This window comes from Balaenoptera borealis, assembly GCF_965194805.1.
Source record: "Balaenoptera borealis genome assembly, chromosome: X".
Classification (NCBI taxonomy): domain Eukaryota; kingdom Metazoa; phylum Chordata; class Mammalia; order Artiodactyla; family Balaenopteridae; genus Balaenoptera; species Balaenoptera borealis.
This window is the reverse complement of record NC_138881.1, coordinates 97,413,459-97,435,475: the sequence shown is the minus strand read 5'-3', so window position 1 is coordinate 97,435,475 and position 22,017 is coordinate 97,413,459. Positions and strand designations below refer to the sequence as shown.

Below are 22,017 nucleotides of genomic sequence, written 5' to 3'. Positions count from 1 at the left end.
CAAAGTGAATCAGTTATACATATACATATAGCCACTCTTTTTTAGATTCTTTTCCCATATAGATCATTACAGAGTACTGAGTAGAATTCCCTGTGCTGTACAGTAAGTCCTTATTTGTTATTTATTTTATATATATTGGTGTGTATATATCAATCCCAATCTCCCAATTTATCCCTCCCCCCCCTTCCCCCCTGGTAACCATAAGTTTGTTTTCTACATCTGTGACTCTATTTCTGTTTTGTAAATAAGTACATTTGTACCATTTTTTTTAGACTCCACATATAAGCGATATCATATGATATTTGTCTTTCTCTGTCTGACTTACTTCACTCAGTAAGATAATCTCTAGGTCCAGCCATGTTGCTGCAAATGGCATTATTTCATTCTTTTTTATGGCTGAGTAATTTTCCATTGTATATATGTACCACATCTTCTTTATCCACTCCTCTGCCAATGGACATTTAGGTTGCTTCCATGTCTTGGCAATTGTAAATAGTGCTGTGATGAACATTGGGGTGCATGTATCCTTTTGAATTATAGTTTTCTCTGGATATATGCCCAAGAGTGGGATTGCTGGATCATATTGTAGCTCTATTTTTTGTATTTTAGGGAACCTCCATACTGTTCTCCATAATGGTTGTACCAATTTACATTCCCACCAACAGTGTAGGAAGGTTCCCTTTTCTCAACACCCTCTCCAGCATTTATTGTTTTTAGATTTTTTTATGATGGCCAGTCTGACTGGTGTAACATGATACCTCATTGTAGTTTTGATTTGCATTTCTCTAATAATTAGTGATGTTGAGCATCTTTTCATGTACTTTTTGGCCACCTGTATGTCTTTATTGGAGAAATGTCTATTTAGATCTTCCACCCATTTTTGGACTGGGTTGTTTGTGTTTTTGATATTGAGCTGCATGAGCTATTTGTATATTTTGGACATTAATCCCTTGTCGGTCGCTTCATTTGCAAATATCCTCTCCCATTCTATGGGTTGTGTTTTTGTTTTGTTTACAGTTTCCTTTTCTGTGCAAAAGCTTTTAAGTTTAATTAAGTCTCATTTATTTACTTTTGATTTTATTTTCTTTAGGAGATGGATCAAAAAAGATATTGCTGCAATTTATGTCAGAGAGTGTTCTGCCTATGCTAAGAGTTTTATAGTATCTGGCCTTACAGTTAGGCTTTTAATCCATTTTGAGTTTATTTTTGTGTATGGTGTTAGAGAATGTTCTAATTTCATTCTTTTACATGTAGCTCTCCAGTTTTCCCAGCACCACCTATTGAAGAGACTGTCTTTTCTCCATTGTATATTCTTACCTTCTTTGTCATAGATTAGTTGACCATAGGTGTGTGGGTTTATTTCTGGACTCTATTCTGTTCCATTGATCTGTATGTCTGTTTTTCTGCCAATACCATGCTGTTTTGATTACTGTAGATTTGTAGTATAGTCTGAAGTCAGGGAGCCTGATTCCTCCAGCTCCATTTTTCTTTCTCAAGATTGCTTTGGCTATTTGGGGTTGATGCAGAGATATACCACGTTCTTGGATTGGAAGAATCAAAATTGTCAAAATGACTATACTACCCAAAGCAATCTACAGATTCAGTGCAATACCTATCAAATTACCAATGGCATTTTTCACAGAATTAGAACAAAAAATTTACAATTTGTATGGAAATACATGAATTTTAAAAAATACACAAGCTGTGAAGACTAATTCACAAAGAAAAAGAAAATCTGAATAGACCTGTTACAAGTAAAGAGATTCCATTTGACATTAAAAAACTCCACTAAGTACTGCTCAGGCCCAAATGGCTTCACTGGTGAATTCTATCAAATATCTAAAGAATTAACACCAATCATTCAAAAACTCTTCCAAAAAATAGAAAAAGAAAGAATATTTCCCATCTCGTTTTATGAGGCTAGTATTACTCCTGATACCAAAAAATAGACAAAGACGTCATATAAAAAGAAAAACCACAGACCAGTACTTTTTCTTAATATAAGTACAAAAATCCTCAACAACATACTAGCAAACCAAATCCAGCAACATATAAAAATGAGTATACATCAAGACCCAGGGGAACTTATCCAAAGAATGCAAGGTTGTATCAGCAGGTGAAAATCGATCAATGTAACGTGATATTAATAGAATAAAGGACAAAATCCAATGTGTTTTTATAACAAAATAGTGACCATACAAAAAGTAGAAGGGAACTTCCTCAACCTCATAGAGGACATCTGTAAAACACCTACAGCTAACATCTTACTTCATTATGAAAGACTGAAAGAGTTCCTCCTAAGATCAGAACAAACAAGTTTTCTTTTACCACTTCTATCCAACTTTGTACTGGAGGTTTTAAGCAGAGAATTTAGGCAAGAAAAAGAAATTAAAAGATATCTAGATTTTAAAGAAAGAAGTAAAACCATCTTTATTTGAAGATTACATGATCTTGTACTAGGAAGCAAGTTTAGCAAGTCTTCAGGCTACAAGAGTAATATAAAAGAATCAATTGTAGTAGTATATAATAGCAATGGACAATCTATAAATGAAATAAAACAATTCAAATTTCAATAGCATCAAAAAATAATAAAACATTTAGAAATAACTTTGACAAAAGAAGTGCAAGACTTGTACAATGAAAACTGCAAAAAATTTTTGAAAGAAATTTAAAAATATCTAAATACATGTAAAGATATCTCATGTTTATGGATTGGAAGACTTAACATTGTTAAGATGACAATACTGTATTAACTGATCTACAAATTCAATGCTTACTTATCAAAATCCTAGAAGTCTTATTTTTCAAAACTGAGAAACTGCTTAAAAATTTCATAGGGAGTTGCAAGGAACCCAGTAGCCAAAACAATATTGAGCAAGGAGAACAAATTTGGAGCACTCACACTTCCACATTTCAAAATATACTACAAAACTACAGTAATTAAGATTGTGTAGTACTGAAATAAGGAAAGTCTTGTAGATTAACAGAATAGAATTGAATATAATTTATATGCCAACAAATTAGATAACCTAGATTCATACAACCTACCAAGATAAATCATGAAAAAATAGAAAATCTGAACAGACCAATAATGAGTTAGGTGATTGAAGCAGTAATAAAAAAACTTCTCAACAAAGAAAAGTCCAGTACCAGATGGTTTCATTGGTTAATTCTACCAAACATTTTACAAAGTAAGGCCAATCCTTCTCAAACTGTTCCAAAAAAATTGAAGAGGAAAGAACACTTCCAAACTCATGTTATGGGGTCGGCATTACCCTGATATCAAAGCCATATAAGGACACTACATAAAAGAAAACTACAGGCCAATAATACTACAGGCCCTAACGAATATAGATGCAGAAATCCTTAACTAAATAAAGTTGACTCTTGAACAACATGAGTTTGAACTGTGTGGGTCCACTTATATGTGTATTTTTTCAATAAATACAGTATAAAGATGGAGGAGTAAGAAGTCCCTGAGCTCACCTCCTCTCACAGGCACACCAAAATTACAACTGTTTACAGAGCAACTATTGATGGGAAATACTGAAATCCACCAGAAAAGATCTTCTACAACTAAAGGTATAAATAAGGAACCACAATGGGAGGAGGGGTGGAGTCATGGTATAGTCAAGACCTATAAATAGGAGAATAATTACAATTGCAGAGGTTTTCCCAAAGGAATGAAGGGTCTGATCACCACATTGTGCTCCCCAGCCCAGGGGTCCTGCACCAGGAAAATGAGCCCCCAGATCATTTGGCTTTGAAGGCCAGGAGGGCTTACTTTTGGGAGATCCAGAAGGCTGTGGGAAACAAAGACTCCACTCCTAAAGGGTACACACAAAATCTCACACTCTTTTGGACCCAGGGCAGAAGCAGTAATTTGAAACTAGTCTGGGTCAGACCCACATGCTGATCTTGAGGAGTCTCTTGAAGAGGCAGGAGGCAACAGGAGCTCACCCTGGTGAAATAGGTACTGGCGGCAGCCATTTTTGAGAGCTCTATCACGTTCTACCATGTGGACACTGATGCTGGCAAGAACCATTTTGGAACCCTCCATGTAGCTTATTTGTCTTGGGACCCAGCAGGCCCATGTCCACCAGTACTGGGATGCCTCAGGCCAAGCAACTAGCTGAGTGGGGATACAGCCCCACCCACCAATAGGCAGGCTGCCTTAAGACCCCCTGAGCCCACAGCCACCCTCGGACATGGCCTTGTCCACCAGAGGTCCCAGGACCTGGCCTAACACACCAGTACACAGGCACTAGATCTGGGACCCCCAGGACCCTCTAGCCAGAGAATCCAGGACCCAGCTCTGCTCACTAGTGAACAAGCATAAGCCCCAGGACACCCTGGGTCCCAGCTCAGCCCACAAGCAAGCTGGCTCTAGTCTTGGGACCAGCCTGACCCACCAGTGGGCTGTCAGCTGCCCCAGGATTCTGGGTCCCAGACACCAGCCCCGGGACCACTGTAATCCTGAAGCCTGGTGTGGCAGAACCCAGCCCACCCACCAGCAGGCTGGTACCAGCTCTAAGACACCATGAGCTCCATAGCCAGCTGCCCTGGGATCAGGCCCCACTCACCAGTGAGCCGACACAAGCTTCAGGACACCCTGGACCATTTGGCCAGCTGTGTCAGAAAATGGGCCCACCCACCAGTAGTCTGACAATAGCTCTAGGACCCGTGGGTGCTGTAGCCAGAGACCCCAGGACATATCTCTAATTGCCAGTGGGCTGGCACTAGCCCCAGGATATGGCTTCACCCACCAGCGGACAGGCACCTTCCCTAGAACCCCCCAGTCCCTGGTCCTAAACAGCAATAGGCCATCTCTAGCTGTGGGACACCTTGGGTTCCTCAGCCAGCAGCCCCTGGATCCATCCCCACCTGCAGCTGGCTGACACTAGCTTTGGGATACCTTGGGTCCTCCATCCAGGGAGCCCAGGGCCCAGTTCCACACACCAGTGAGTCAGCACTAGCACTTGGACACTCTAGGCCCTGGCCTTGCCCGCCAGCAGACTGATACCAACCTTGGAACCCCCTGGGACAAATCCCCATCCACCAGTAGGCCAACACCAGCTCTGAGATATCTTGGACCCCTCAGCCAAAATCTTTAGATGATATCAGTAAAGACATCTTGATCTTGTAAAGTTTATCAGAATCTTTTACAGAAACATAACTTTGAAGAGGGATTATTTAATGAGACACTAAATGTAAGTTCCAACTGGAGGAGAAAAAAAAGGAAAAAGTGGATTGTAAAATTCCTTATATTCCAATTGGTTAAATTTTGTGACTTGAATATTAGTATTGTTGAGCATGAGTATTTTAAATAAAAGCAGTAAGATGATCATTTCTCTCCCTTTAACCTCCCCCAAATCTTTAAAGAAACCAATAGATGTTTTTGTTTCTGTATAACCAGAATTCAAGGAGATATTTAAAAACGAAGGGGAAATAGTATATTTTAGGTTGATTAACAGCATAAATTTTGACATGTTTACTTTGTGAAGATTCGTATTGCACTATAAATTTTTCCACTGAAGATATAGAATTAGAATAAAAATATTAAGATTAATATTCTGGGATAGATTGATCTCTTCTAAGATTTAAAAGCTGCATTTTAAAAATTTAGATTTTACCATATATCTTTGTCATCTTCAAATAGTTTTAATTATCTCAAAGGTTATGTGTCTGTGTTGCAGAATTCATTGGCATTTTTGACACATAAAATAATTTAGCAGGATAAATGGAAACTTTACATTTGCATATTTATATAGTTTACATTTCTTACATTATTGTTAACCTAAATATCAGATAAATAGGTTAAGAATAATTATTAAATAGAAGAATCCCGATTAAACGCAAATGTTACCAGTCGACGTCTGTACGTTGTTCACAGTACATAATCCGAAAGTATTGAGCATAGCCGCTGCAATTCTACTGGCCAAGAAAGTTAATTACCTAAAGAAATTGCCCAAACAATAGCAATCTTCATGATGGCCTTAGTCCGTGAATTGAAACGGCTATGCTCAATAGGATTACGTATTGCTACATACCGATCCAGCGAAATAGCGCAGAGGTGCATGATGGACGCTGTAGAAAATAAAACATCTAAAGAAATCCAGACGGGGCACAAATATCTAGGTAATGGCCAGACATAATCTGAAAGAGAGCAGAGAGAAGACAAGAACATATTATGTAAATTATACCAACTGTAGTTTTAAATTTAGTCTACTTAGTTTTTCTTCTCATAATCTAAGTTTATAAAAGAAAGTGAAATTTGGTAAACATTGTTTTCCATAGTAATGATATGACAATGATGATGATAATGCATTCAGTGTTACATACATTATTTTTTATTGAGGTAAAATTTACATATTATAAAATTAATCACTTTAAAGTGTACAATCTAGAGGCATTTAATCCATTCACAACATTATGCAACCATCACCTCTTTCTAGTTCCAAAACATTTCATCATTGCAAAAGGAAACCACTACCCATTAGGCAGTCATTCTCCATTTTCGCCGCCCCCCCCCCCCCAGCCCCTGACAATTTCTTATCTGCTTTTTGTCTCTTGAATTTAGCTAATCTGGTTATTTTATATAAATGGAATCATACAATAGGCGACCTTTTGTGTCTGGCTTCTTTCTTTTTGAGGTTCATCCATTTTGTAGCTTCTATCAGTACTTCATTCTTTTCTATGGCTGATGCTCTTAACAGTTGAAATTTTTTTGCATGCTCTCATAAATGAAATTTTCTTAATTTCCTTTATGGATTGCTCATTGCTCTTGTTTAGAACTGTACCTAATTTTCATGTATTAATCTTGAATCCTTCAACTCTGCTGAATTCATTTATTAAATCTATATTTTTGTGTGTGGGTTCTTTAGGATATTCCATATGTAAGATCACGTCATCTGCAAAGAGAGGTAATTTTATTTTTTCTTTTCCAATTTTCCTCTGCCTTTTATTTTCCTTCACTTGATTTCTCTAGATAGAATTTCCAGTGCAATGTTGAGTATAAGTAGTGAAAGCAGATATCTTGTCTTTCTCCTGATCTTAAAGAATAATCTTTCATTATTTCATTATTGAGTAGGATATGCAAGCTGTGGGTTTTTCATAAATGCCTTTTATCATGTTGAGGAAGTTTCCTTTTATTCCTAGTATGTTGTGTGTTTTTAATGATGAAAGAGAGAGAGATTTTGTTAAATGCTTTTCTACATCAATTGAGATGATCGCGTGGTTTTCTTACCTTCATTCTGTTAATGTGATGCATTACATTAATTGATTTTTTATATGCTGAACCACCTGTCATTCTTGGGATAAGTCACACTCGGTCACAGTGTATAATATGATGCTGAATTTAGTTTGCTAGTATTTTGGTGAAGATTTTTGCATCTATATTCATAAGTGATATTGGTCTATAATTGTCTTTTCCTGTGATGTCATTATCTGGCTTTGGTATCTGGATAATGCTGGTCTCATAGAATGAGTTACAAATGTTCCCTAATCTTTTATTTTGTAGGAGTTTGAAAAGTATTGGTATTAGTTCTTCTTTAAATAATTGATAAAATTTGACCAGTGAAGCCATCTGGTCCAGGACTTGTCTTGTTGGAAGGTTTTTTGATTACTGATGCAATGTCTTTACTTGTTATAAAGTCTAATCAGAGTCTTTATTTCTTCTTGAGTCACTTTTTAAAAAAAATAAATTAATTTATTTAATTTATTTATTTTGGCTGTGTTGGGTCTTCATTGCTGCGCACAGGCTTTCTCTAGTTGCAGCGAGTGGGGGCTACTCTTCGTTGTGGAGCATGGGCTTTGGCACATGAACTTCAGTAGTTGTGGCACGCAGGCTCAGTAGTTGTGGCTCATGGGCTCTAGAGCACAGGCTCAGTAGTTGTGGCGCATGGGTTTAGCTGCTCCGTGGCATGTGGGATCTTCCTGGACCAGGGCTCGAACCCGAGTCCCCTGTATTGGCAGGTGGATTCTTAACCACTGCGCCACCAGGGAAGTACCTGGAGTCACTTTTAGTAGCTTGCACGTTTTTAGGAATTTGTCCATTTTATTTAGGTTATGTGGTTTGTTGGAGTACAATTGTTCATTTATTCTTTTATAATCCTTTTAATTTCTGTAAGGTCAGTAATAATGCCCTTCCCCACTTTCATTTATAATTTTAGAAATTTGTGTCTTCTCTCTCTTTTTTTCTTAGTATTTCTAGTTAAAGGTTTATCAACTTTATTGACTTTATTGTGCCTTAAATCTCAATTTCTCCATTTTTTGAAGGATAGTTTAGAGTTTTGCCATATACAGAATTCTTGGTTGACAGAATTGTTGTTGTTGCTGTTGCTGTTGAGCACTTTAAATATGTCATCCCACGGCCTTCTGGCCTCCGTGGTTTCTAAAGAGAATTCATTATTAATTTTGTTAAAGATCCTTTGTAATTTTGACCATAATGTCTTGGTGTGGATCTCTTGGAGTAATATATGCTTAGCATTCATTGAGCTTAGTAAACTTGAGAGTGTCTTGTGTCTCTCAGGTGCTGTTCATTTTTCTTCATTTTTTTCTCTTTCTTCTCCTCAAACTGGATAATCTAAATTGACCTATCTCCAAGTTCCTTAATTCTTCCTTCTTTCTGCTCAATTCTGCAGTTGAATTGGTCTAGTAAATTTTTAATTGAATTTTTGTACTTCTCATCCCCCAAATTTCTATTTGATTTCTTTTTATAATTTATATCCCTTTATTGCTATTCTTGATTTGTTGAGACAAAATTCTCCTGGTTTCCTTTAGTTCTTTGTCTATGGTTTCCTTTGGCTATCTGAGCATTTTTGAGAGAGTTGATTTAAAGTCTTTGTCTAGTAAGTCTAATGCCTAGGCTTCCTCAGGATCATTTTCTATTAATTTTTTTTTTCCTGTGAATGGGCCATACGTTCTAGTTTCTTTGCATTCCTCTTACCTTTGATGAAACTTGAATATTTTGAATTTTATAATTTGGCAACTCAGGAAATTTGATTTTGCCCCAGACATGTATGGTTCAGAGGTCAGCTAGAGATTTAAGCTGAGTTTATGGTTCCTCAGAGAGGAATCTATGGTTCCCTCTATCTCTACCCTTTCCTATATGCTCCCTTGACTTTCAGCTTTGAGATTTCCTCAAACTCTGTCCTCAGTTTCTTTGGGCTACAATAACTGCAGATTTTTTGGAGGTTTAGGCACTTGACCTGACATAGACTGCATCTTCCTCTTCAACTGTAAGTCATGAAATTTGGAAACTCAAGCAGTGCTGTTCTCTTCTTCCAAGTCTTGAGACCCTCCAGAATCTTTCTGTTTTAGGTTTTTCTCCAGTACCTTTAGACAGTTGTTTTTGTATTATGTTTAGAGTTGATAGTTTTTATCTGCAGGAAGGTTGGTTCAATACTTGGTCATACCAGAGGTGTAACTAACAACCATTGGAATTCAAGGAGCACAACAAAGAAATCAAAGACATTACTAAAAATTCTTCTAAACAAAAATGTTTATGAATGTTCATTTCTGTTCATCATTATCTTGTAACCTCCTCAGATTGTATCCACCCAGAAGCTGATTGTGTTGAGGGTTTGGGTATTCTTGAACTGTTTGACTTGCAAAAATTATTTTTCAAATTGTGTTTCAAATACACAAGTATTACCTGACTGCCATTATGTGGAAAATTTTGCTGCCATAACCACTGGAATATAAGATGCACTGGGTCAGTATTGTTATCTGTTTTATTTTTCTACTGTTTTATTCATAATGCTTAGGTCAATGCATGGCACAAAGTAGGCACTAAATAAATATTTGTTAAATTTATGAAAGAATATACCCCCCTCAACAGATCATAACCTCACTCTAAACCCAACTTCACCATATGCCAATATATAGCCTCATGAGGATACATATCCACTCTGCAAAGTCAATACACTATCTGGTCAGTTCTCAGCAGTTACATATTTAATAATGGCAAAAATGGCAATAGCTATTGTACAGTACCTGTCATATACCAAACACAGTGTTAGTTAGGTACTTCATTTTTAGTTATATTCCATACAACACAAAAATTCTGCAGTGTCAGTTCTGTTATCCTACAGTGTGAGGAAAATGTGTCTCAAAGTTTCAGACTTGTTCAAGTCTACAGTGTGAGTAAAGAATTTTGCTCCAAATCTGACACTTTTTCCTGAACACTAAGGTACCTCCTATCACCATACACTATTTCTTATTGAATAATAAATTCAATTGCTTTTATAATAGAGGACAATATTCCTTGTACAGGGTTTTCAAGAAGTCTACTTCCAAACATACAAGACGTACAATTATGGCTGATCACAATTATCCCCTAAGATTCTTATTAAATATATTCCTTCCTGGATTTCACTACAGACCTGTTAATTCAAAATATTTAGAATTTCAGTGAAAATTTAGTTTTCATATTTGTCTTTTTAAGAAGACAAATGGATTTTTCAAGTTGTCTCAATGGAATTAAAGTGTATTTTCTTTAGATAAATTTATGTGATCAGGCACATTCCAGACAAGAAATATGTGAAAAGTTTTGTGGAGGTTGCATAGCAAAAAGGCCATATAGCATAATTTCCATGGGGGAGGTCAATTAGTTGAATGAGATTAAATCTTGTTTCCAGAGGTAAAAATTGTGTAGTGTTTCATAAGACATTTTCCTACATTCAGTCATTCATTTATTCATTCAAAGATTACATCAGCCTTAGTAACTCCAAAAATCACAGGCATCCCCACCAATATTGACAATAATGGCAAAGACTGAAAAATAGACACTGTAAAATTTCAGTTCATTTGTGCAAATGAAAAAATACAAGGGCTTTATTTCTATGAAATAATGGAGACAAGCTTTGCCTTGCACAAAGTAGGCACTCAATAAATATTTGTTAAGTGTATAAAGGAATATCACCACCCTGCAGATTATAATCCCATCACAGAAAAAATAATAATTTTCCAATATTCTGATAATATAATTAAGGAATGTGGAAATGTTGGACTGTAAAGCAATCCCAAAGCTAGAATGGAAATAAAGAAGTTATAATTGATGTCTTTAAGTTAACATATATGAAAAGATGAATAACCACAAAAAAGTTTTAAAAATTCTCTAATCCATTTCATAAAATAATACAGTGTCAATATCAAAACTTACAAAATACTGAAAAAATAAGACTAGAGACAAATAACGTTCATTGATATAGATTCAAAATTACGAACAAAATATTCACAAATAGAATCCAGCAAAGAGTAAAATGAATGAAAAATACATTACAGTAAAACAAAACTTATTCCAGGACTGCAATGGTAATTTAATATCATAAAAATCTGCCAATATAATCCCTTATATTAAAATCTGTAAAGAACTTTTATGATCTTTTAATAGATTTTTAAGAATCACTTGATAAAATACAGGAGCCATTCCTAACTAAAACTTTAACTATATAGAGATAAAGGGAATCCCCTTAAATTTGATAACTTACAAAAACCAAAAGCAATTATTGTAAACAGTAATGCATTAAATACATTTCAATTACATTAAATTTAAAAATTGGACAGGACAGTCTTTACAACGCCCTTGAAGAAGCTACTATAACCATACTCAGTGAAGGAAGGGTGGATGTTGTTGAAATTAAAAGAAAGAGGACTTCTCAAATAAGAAATAGAACTTATGAAAAGAACCAAATGAGAAGTTTAGAGCTGCAGAAAAAATCTGAAAGAAAAAAATCACCAGGTGGGCTCAATAGAAGAATGGATATGGTAGATGAAGAGTCATTAAAACTGAATGCAGATCAATAGAAATTATCCAAACTGAACAAGAATGAGAAAAAATTAAAAATAAATGAACATAGTAGGGACCTATGGGACATATGTATGCGTCTAACATTTGTGCCATTGAAATCTGAGGAGAGGAGAGATTGATACAGAAAAAAACTATTTGAAGAAATAACTAAAATATTCCATATTTGATGAAAAATAAATTTACAGATTTAAGAAGTTCTGCAAAACCCAAATGGTTAAACTCAAATAAAATCATGCCTAGACACATAATAATCTGGTGAAAACAAAAGATAAAGAAAAAACTTTTGAAGCAGCTGAGAAAAATGACTCTTTCATCAGAGGCCAGAAGGCAGCATAATCACAATTCAGAATTTTATATCCAGTGAAAATATCTTCAGAGAATGAATATGAAAGAAATAGATTTTCATAGGAGGGGAAACTAAGAGATTGGTTGTTAGGAGACTTACTTTAAAAATTTTTAAGGATGATCTTCAGAAAGAAAGAAAACTTGTAAAAAATATACAAACAGCTCATGCAGCTCAATATCAATAAAACAAACAGCCCAATCAAAAAATGGGCAGAAGACCTTAATAGACATTTCTCCAGGGAGACATACAGATGGCCAAGAAACTCATGAAAAGATGCTCAACATCACTAATTATTAGAGAAATGCAAATCAAAACTACACACCGGTCAGAATGGTCATCATCAAAATGTCTACACATAATAAATGCTGGAGAGGATGTGGAGAAAAGGGAACCCTCCCACACTGTTGGTGGGAATGTAAGTTGGTACAACAACTATGGAGAACACTATGGAGGTTCTTCAAAAAACTAAAAATGGAACTACCATATGTTCCAGCAATCCCAATCTGGGGCATATCCCTGGAGAAAACCATAAATCAAAAAGATATGTGCACCCCTGAAGGCAGACAGCAGAAGCAAGAACTAAAATCCTGCAGCCTGTGGAATGAAAAACACATTCACAGAAAGATAGACAAAATGAAAAGGCAGAAGACTATGTACCAGATGAAAGAACAAGATAAAACCCCAGAAAAACAGCTAAATGAAATGGAGATAGGCCACCTTCCAAAAAAAGAATTCAGAATAATGATAGTGAAGATGATCCAGGACCTTGGAAAAAAGAATAGAGGCAAAGATCGAGAAATGCAAGAAATGTTTAACAAAGACCTAGAAGAATTAAAGAACAAACACCTAGAAGAATTAAAGAACAAACAAACAGAGATGAACAATAAAATAACTGAAATGAAAAATACCCTAGAAGGAATCAATAGCAGAATAACTGAGGCAGAAGAACAGTTAAGTGACCTGGAAAACAGAATGGTGGAATTCACTTCCACGGAACAGAATAAAGAGAAAAGAAAAGAAATGAAGATAGCTTAAGAGACCTCTGGGACAACAGTAAACGTACCAACATTCACATCATAGGGGTCCCAGGAGGAGAAGAGAGAGAGAAAGGACCTGAGAAAATATTTGAAGAGTTTACAGTTGAAAACTTCCCTAACATGGGAAAGGAAATAACCACCCAAGTCAAGGAAGCACAGAAAGTCCCAGGCAGGATAAACCCAAAGAGAAACATGCCAAGACACAAAGTAATCAAATTGACAAAAATAAAGACAAAGAAAAATTATTAAAAGCAGCAAGGGAAAAACGACAAATAACGTATAAGGGAACTCCCATAAGGTTAACGCTGATTTCTCAGCAGAAACACTGCAAGCCAGAAGGGAGTGGCACTATATATGTAAAGTTATGAAAGGGAAGAAACTACAACCAAGATTAGTCTACCCAGCAAGGATCTCATTCAGATTCAACAGAGAAATCAATAGCTTTACAGACAAGCAAAAGCTAAGAGAATTCAGCACCACCAAACCAGCTCTCCAACAAATGCTAAAGGAACTTCTCTAAGTGGGGAACACAAGAGAAGAAAAGGACCTACAAAAACAAACCCAAAGCAATTAAGAAAATGGTAATAGGAATATACATATTAATAATTACCTTAAATGTGAATGGATTAAATGCGCCAATCAAAAGACACAGATTTGCTGAATGGATACAAAAACAAGGCCCTTATATATGCTGTCTATGAGAGGCCCACTTCAGACCTACGGACACATACAGACTGAAAGTGAGGGGATGGAAAAAGATATTCCATGAAAATGGAAATCAAAAGAAAGCTGGAGTAGCAATACTCATATCAGACAAAATAGACTTTAAAGTAAGGATTGTTACAAGAGACAAGGAAGGACACTACATAATGATCAAGGGATCAATCCAAGAAGAAGATATAACAATTATAAATATATATGCACCCAGTGTAGGAGCACCACAATACATAAGGCAAATGCTAACAGCTATAAAAGAGGAAATCGACAGTAACACAATAATAGTGGGCAACTTTAACACCTCACTTACACCAATGGACAGATCATCCAGACAGAAAATTAATAAGGAAACACAAGCTTTATGACACAGTAGACCAGATAGATTTAATTGATATTTATAGGACATTCCATCCAAAAACAGCAGATTACACTTTCTTCTCAAGTGCACACAGAACATTCTCCAGGATAAATCACATTTTGGGTCACAAATCAAGCCTCAGTAAATTTAAGAAAATTGAAATCATATCAAGCATCTTTTCTGACCACAACGCTATGAGATTAGAAATAAATTACAGGGAAAAAATGTAAAAAACACACACACACGGAAGCTAAACAATACGTTACTAAATATGCAAGAGATCACTGAAAAAATCAAAGAGGAAATCAAAAAATACCTAGAGACAAATGACAATGAAAACATGATGATCCAAAACCTATGGGATGCAGCAAAAGCAGTTCTAAGAGGGAAGTTTATGGCAATAAAATCCTACCTCAAGAAACAAGAAAAATCTCAAATAAACAATCTAACCTTGCACCTAAAGGTACTAGAGAAAGGAGAACAAACAAAACCCAAAATTAGTAGAAGGAAAGAAATCATAAAGATCAGAGTAGAAATAAAGGAAATAGAAACAAAGAAAACAATAGCAAAGATCAATAAAACTAAAAGCTGGTTCTTTGAGAAGATAAACAAAATTGATAAACCTTTAGTCAGACTCATCAAGAAAAAGAGGGAGAGGACTCAAACCAGTAAAATTAGAAGTGAAAAAGGAGAAGTTACAACGAACAGCGCAGAAATACAAAGCATTGTAAGAGTCTATTACAAGCAACTCTATGCCAAAAAAATGGACAACCTGGAAGAAATGGACAAATTCTTAGAAAGGTATAACCTCCAAGACTGAACCAGGAAGAAATAGAAAATATGAACAGACCAATCACAAGTAATGAAACTGAAACTGTGATTAAAATCTTCCAACAAACAAAAGTCCAGGACCAGATGGCTTCACAGGTGAATTTTATCAAACATTTAGAGAAGAACTAACACCCATCCTTCTCAAACTCTTCCAAAAACTTGCAGATGAAGAAACATTCCCAAACTCATTCTGCAAGGCCACCATCGCCCTGACACTAAAACCAGACAAAAAAAGAAAATTACACACCAATATCACTGATGAATATAGATGCAAAAATCCTCAACATAATACTAGCAAACAGAATTCAAAAACACATTAAAAGGATCATACACCATGATCAAGTGGTATTTATCCCAGGGATGCAAGGATTCTTCAATATACACAAATCAATCAATGTGATACACCATATTAACAAATTGAAGAATAAAAACCATATGATCATCTCAATAGATGCAGAAAAGATTTTGACAAAATTCAACACCCATTTATGATAAAAACTCTCCAGAAAGTGGGCATGGATGGAAGCTTCATCAACATAATAAAGGCCATATATGACAAACCCACAGCAAACATCATTCTCAATGGTGAAAAACTGAAAGCATTTCCTCTAAGATCAGGAAGAAGACAAGGATGTCCACTCTGGCCACTATTATTCAACATAGTTCTGGAAGTCCTAGCCACGGCAATCAGAGAAGAAAAAGAAATAAAAGGAATACAAATTGGAAAAGAAGAAGTAAAACTGTCACTGTTTACAGATGGTATGATACTATACATAGAGAATCCTAAAGATGCCACCAGAAAACTACTAGAGCTAATCAATGAACTTGGTAATGTTGCAGGATACAAAATTAATGCACAGAAATCTCTTGCATCCCTATACACTAACAACGAAAGATCAGAAAGAGAAACTAAGGAAACAATCCCATTTACCATTGCAACAAAAAGAATAAAATACCTAGGAATAAACCTACCTAAGGAGGTAAAAGATCTGTACTCAGAAAACTATAAGACACTGATGAAAGAAAGCAAATATGACACAAAGAGCTGGAGAGATATACCATGTTCTTGGATTGGAAGAATCAATATTGTGAAAATGACTGTACTACCCAAAGCAATCTACAGATTCAATGCACTCCCTACCAAATAACCAATGGCATTTTTTACAGAACTAGAACAAAAAATCTTAAAATTTGTATGGAGACACAAAAGACCCCAAATAGCCAAAGCAATCTTGAGGGAAAAAAAACAGAGCTGGTGGAATCAGACTTCCTGACTTTACAGTATACTACAAATCTACAGTAATTAAGACAATATGGTACTGGCACAAAAACAGAAATATAGATCAATGGAACAGGATAGAAAGCCCAGAGATAAACCCACGCACCTATGGTCAACTAATCTATGACAAAGGAGGCAAGGATATGCAATGGAGAAAAGACAGTCTCTTCAGTAAGTGGTGCTGGGAAAATTGGACAGCTACATGTAAAGAATGAAATTGACACACTCCATAACACCATACACAAAAATAAACTCAAAATGGATTAAAGACCTAAGTGTAAGACTGGACACTATAAAACTCTTAGAGGAAAACATAGGAAGAACACTCTGACATAAATCACAGCAAGATCTTTTTTGACCCGCCTCCTAGAGTAATGGCAATAAAAACAAAAATAAACAAATGGGACCTAATGAAACTTAAAAGCTTTTGCACAGCAAAGGAAACTATAAGCAAGATGAAAAGACAACCCTCAGATGCTGATGAGGGTGTGGAGAAAAGGGAACCTTCTTACACTGTTGGTGGGAATGCAAATTGATACAGCCACTATGGGGAACAGTATGGAGGTTCCTTAAAAAACTAAAATAGAATTACCATATGACCCCGCAATCCCACTACTGGGCATATACCCAGAGAAAACCATAATTCAAAAAGACACCTGCACCCCAATGTTCACTGCAGCACTATTTACAATAGCTAGGTCATGGAAGTAACCTAAATGCCCATCGACAGATGAATGGATAAAGAAGATGTGGTACATATATACAATGGACTACTACTCAGCCATAAAAAGGAACGAAATTGGGTCATTTGTAGAGACGTGTATGGACCTAGAGACTGTCATATAGAGTGAAGTAAGTCAGAAAGACAAAAACAAATATTGTATATTAACGCATATATGTGGAATGTAGAAAAATGGTACAGATGAACTGGTTTGCAAGGCAGAAATAGAGACACAGATTTAGAGAACAAAAGTATGGACACCAAGGGGGGAAAGCTGGGTGGAGGGTGGTGATGGAATGAATTGGGAGATTGGGATTGACATATATACACTAATATGTAAAAATAGATAAGTAATAAGAACCTGCTATATAAAAATATAATAAAATAATGTTTTTAAAAAAAGAAGAAAAAATATTTCAGACGTGGAAAGCACAATATACTGGCTTCAAAATTTTTAAAAAGGCAAAATTAAAATGAATAAGCATTTAATAAAAAAAAAATACATGCACCCCAATGTTCATTGCAGCACTATCTACAATAGCCAAGACATGGAAGCAACCTAAAAGTCCATCAAGAGAGGAATGGATAAAGAAGATGTGGGACGTATATACAATGGAATATTACTCAGCCATAAAAAGGAACGAAATAGTTGCATTTGCAGAGATGTGGATAGACCTAGAGACTGTCATACAGAGTGAACTAAGTCAGAAAGAGAAAAACAAATGTTGTATAATATCACTTATATGTGGAATCTAGAAAAATGGTACAGCTGAACTTATTTTCAAAGCAGAAATAGAGACACAGATGTAGAGAAGAAATTTATGGATACCAAGGGGAGAAGGGGGGATGGGATGAATTGGGAGATTGGGACTGACATATATACACTACTATGAATAAAATAGATGACTAATGAGAACCTACTGTATAGCACAGGGAACTCTACTCAGTGCTGTGTGGTGACCTTAATGGGAAGGAAATCTAAATAAGAGGGGATATATGTATACGTATAACTGATTCACTTTGCTGTACAGTAGAAACTAACACAACATTGTAAAGCAACTATACTCCAATAAAAATTAATAAAAAATGAAGTTTCCTGTTTTAAAAAGAAAGAATAAGTGAGGAACAACAGAAATGGTAAACAATCTGGGAAAATATAATAATTATTTTTCTTTTCTTAAATCTTTAAAATATATGTGACTGTCAAAAAGAAAAATTATAAAATCATCTGAAGGTTCTCAATGTATATAGATGTACTCCATATTGCAATTAAAACAAAAAGGGGGATGGCCAAGGGGACTATATGGTTGTAAGTTTTTTATATTCACTTGAAGTGAATAAAATACTAATTATAAGGAAATTTTGACAGATTAGGTATGTATATGTCAATCTAAGAGGCAATCACTAAAAAATTGTACAGAGAAATATAGTAAAAATTCAACAGATCAATAAAAATGGAATACTAAAATGAAATGCGGAACCCACCAAATTATTCAGAAATAGAAAAAAAGGAATGAAAAAGTGAAGGGATAAATAGAAAATAATAAAATAGCAGACATAATTACAAACAAATTAATAATTGCATTAAATGTATATGGTATAAGGTGTAATTTGTATCAATTTAAAGAGATAGCCACATTGGATTAAAAAGAAGAACAATAATACTATATGCTGTCTATAAGAAACCTACAAGTTTAAATATAATGTAGATAGATATATAGTAAGAGAATGGAAAAAGATAAACTATGCAAACACTAATCAAAGAATGCTGGAGTTGCTATATTAATATTAGACAAAGTAAATTTCAGATCAAAGAATATTACTAGGGATAACAGAAACCATTTTATAGTGATAAAAGTGTCAATTCCTCAAGGGAATATAACCATAGTAAAGATTTATGCACCTAATAACAGAGATTCAAATTTCATGAAGCAAAAAAAAAAAAAAGAAAAAGAAAACAAAAGTACAATCACTATATATATATATGTATATACACACACACACACACACACACACACACACACACACATATATATGTACAATGGAACATTGTTTCATCTTCAAAAGAATGAAATTAGGATACATACTACAACATGGAGGAACCTTGAAGACATTATTCTTAGTGAAATAAGCCAGACACAGAATGATGACTCCACTTATATAAGGTTTGTAAAATAGTCAAATTCACAGAGACAGAAAGTAGAATGGTAGTTACCAGGGGCTGGGGGAAGGGAGCAAGAGGAGTTATTGTTTAATGGGTACAGAGTTTCAGTTTGGAATGATAAATTCTGGAAATGGATAGTGGTACTGGCTTCACAACAGTGTGAATATACTTAATGTTACTGAACTGTATGCTTAAAAATGGTTAACATGATGAACTTTATGATATGTATCTTTTACCAAAAAAAGGAAATAGCACTTTTCCAGCCACCTTAGAAGCCCTTCCATGTGCTCTGACCCAATTGTAAACCCTTCTTCCCCCAAAATTAACCACAGTCCTGACATTTACAGTAACCAGTAACTTAACATTTTTTTATAGCTCTATCAATAAAGTGTGCATTCCCTAGGGGAAAAAAAGTACAATCACAATTATACTTTGAGATTTCAACATCTTTTCTTCAGTAGTTAACATAACAAGTAGACAGAAAATTACCAATGATATGAAAGAACTGAACAGCACTAAACAAACTACAACAAATTGGCATTTACAAAACACTCTACCCAACAATAGGAGTATACACATTCTTTTCAAGAGCTCATGGAAATCGATTGGGAAACAACATATCCTGAGCCATAAATTAAATCTTGAGGAATTAAAATAATTGATATCATACAATGTATATTCTCTGACCATAACAGAATTAACCTAAAAATCAGTAACAAAAAGATATCTTGAAAAAGTCAAAGCATCTGGCAATTAACACAGGTCTACACAATCCATGTTTCAAAAAGGAAGATAAATTAACTTAGAAAATAATTTGAACTAAATGAAAATTAAAACATCAAAATTTGTGTGACGGTGTTAAAGCAGTACTCAGAGGGAAATTACTAACATTAATGGTTTATTTTGGAAAAGAAAAAATATCTCAGATCCATGATCTAAGCTTCCATATTAAATGGACAAAGAAGGGTAAAAATTAAATCCAAAGTATCAGAAGAAAGGAGGTAATAAATACAAAAGCAGAAATCAATGAAACTGAGGAAAGACAATAACAGGCAAAATTCAATGAAATGAAATGTTGGTTATTTGAAAAGATTGATAAAATTGATAAACTTCCAGACAAACTGAGAGAGAAAAATAAAACTAGAAGACACAAATTATCAATATCAGTGATGAAAGAAGGAATACCTCTATAGACTCCATAGACAGGTATAAGGGAATTATAATTATAAACAATGGTTTGCCCATAAATTTTGTGGGATTTTGGGGTCCTTAGACATGAAATCACAAATTTCTTGAACCGTGCATCGAGGCCAGAATTTCAGTGGAGAGTGTGCTGCTGAGAATAAAATAAAACAAAACAAAATAAAATAAAATAAAATAATAAAATAAAAAGGATACAAGAGCTCTGAATCCCCAAAGCTGAGTCAGCCTTTTCCTTAGCCTAACATTGGCCCACTTGCACTCTTTGAAGACTGCCAAAGCCAGGGCAGTTTACTGGAAACTTAACCCAGATTTGAATGCATAGTGAATAAAGCCTTTTTAGAACTCCAAAGTCTTTTGAGATGGCCAGGTTATCGTGGACTCTAGCTTAAAGTCTGGAAAACTCAATGGCATCCTAGGCTGTCACTCAGGTTGATGCTATTGACAGAATTGATTATCAGCAGCATCTCCTATAGATCAGTAATTTCCATATACAGGTCCATAGTGAAATTTTCAGTCTACGGAGAAAATTGAGAAAGTAAGTATGACAGTGTATTTTTAATAAAGCTATATTTATTCCATTTAAATATATTTTATTTAATAAATAAATTAGTCCAATAAATATATGGACTTATTTTTATTCTGAGATTATCCTCCCTAGAGAATCCAGAAGTAGAAGAGTCTAGCCCATAAAATCCAGTAAAGCTGGATTTTGCTTTACTATTTTATTCCTTATCCCATGTTTTTGAAGGGCTCAGCCCTGTTCTTGGTGTTTCCTATCACCTTGCCTTTGATGGAGTCTCCTGGATATCATTGGATACTGCATCTTACATCAATTATTTCTTCTAAATGCTTTTGGGGAATGCCACTAACTTTTTCCCTTGGAATCACCCCCACTCCCTTGCAACTTGATTCTTCCCCGATACTAGACTGTGTTTGCACCCACTTGAACTTGATTTAGAATTACTGGATCTTCTCTGGGCCACTGCACCCAAATCTCCTGCTTCTGAAGTTGAGACATTTAAAAAAGTATTACCTTGACACTCAGACCTGAAATTCTGGGCTGCTTTTTAGGCTATAACCTTTGCTTCTCTCTGCAGTAGGAATTAAATTCTCTCTCCCTCTATCTACTCTGTCTCTGACCACCCTAAGTAAATATGTCCAACTACTAAACTCACCTACCTTGGTGTAATGCTGAGAGGAGGAGGTGCAATTCTGGAGGCATTACCTGTATGGCTAGTGGAGTTGCTGGGAACTCTGCAGGTCCTTCATCTGGCTACTATTGTTCAATAATTTCCTACTGGCCCTGAGTTTACAGATCCACTCATACACCCACTGTCTCTTATGAGCCAAGGTCATAGAAAACAGTACTCTATTCTCTAATGAAGATTTGTCAGAATGCCTTTCTAGTGATGTAGCTCAGCATCTGTACTTCCTTGACACGTAGATTTTATGGTTCTTCAGTGAGGCAGAGTGGTGTTTCTGGTATATGTCCTGATGATGTGGGCGGTCTGGTATGTCTCGACGATGTGGGCGGGGAGATGGGACATCC

At 35.3% G+C, this 22,017-nt stretch overlaps 2 protein-coding genes and 1 pseudogene across 3 annotated transcripts in view; 1 reads left to right on the top strand and 2 right to left on the bottom strand.

The window, feature by feature from the left end:
- The window catches only part of LUZP4 (leucine zipper protein 4), a 389,928-nt gene extending 383,981 nt beyond the window's left edge, over positions 1 to 5,947 (bottom strand). Inside the window, exon 1 of the mRNA XM_082377516.1 lies at positions 102 to 5,947. The gene's annotated coding sequence lies outside the window, so the exon portion shown is untranslated. The remainder of the gene's footprint in view (positions 1 to 101) is intronic.
- Positions 1 to 22,017, bottom strand: part of HTR2C (5-hydroxytryptamine receptor 2C) — a 144,574-nt gene that overhangs the window by 46,482 nt on the left and 76,075 nt on the right. Inside the window, exon 3 of the mRNA XM_082377653.1 lies at positions 5,956 to 6,156. Coding sequence (XP_082233779.1) covers positions 5,956 to 6,156 — 201 coding nt within the window. The remainder of the gene's footprint in view (positions 1 to 5,955; positions 6,157 to 22,017) is intronic.
- LOC309620542 (mitogen-activated protein kinase 6 pseudogene) overlaps positions 1 to 22,017 on the top strand; it is a 58,545-nt pseudogene that overhangs the window by 30,152 nt on the left and 6,376 nt on the right. The gene's annotated exons all lie outside the window — the stretch shown is intronic.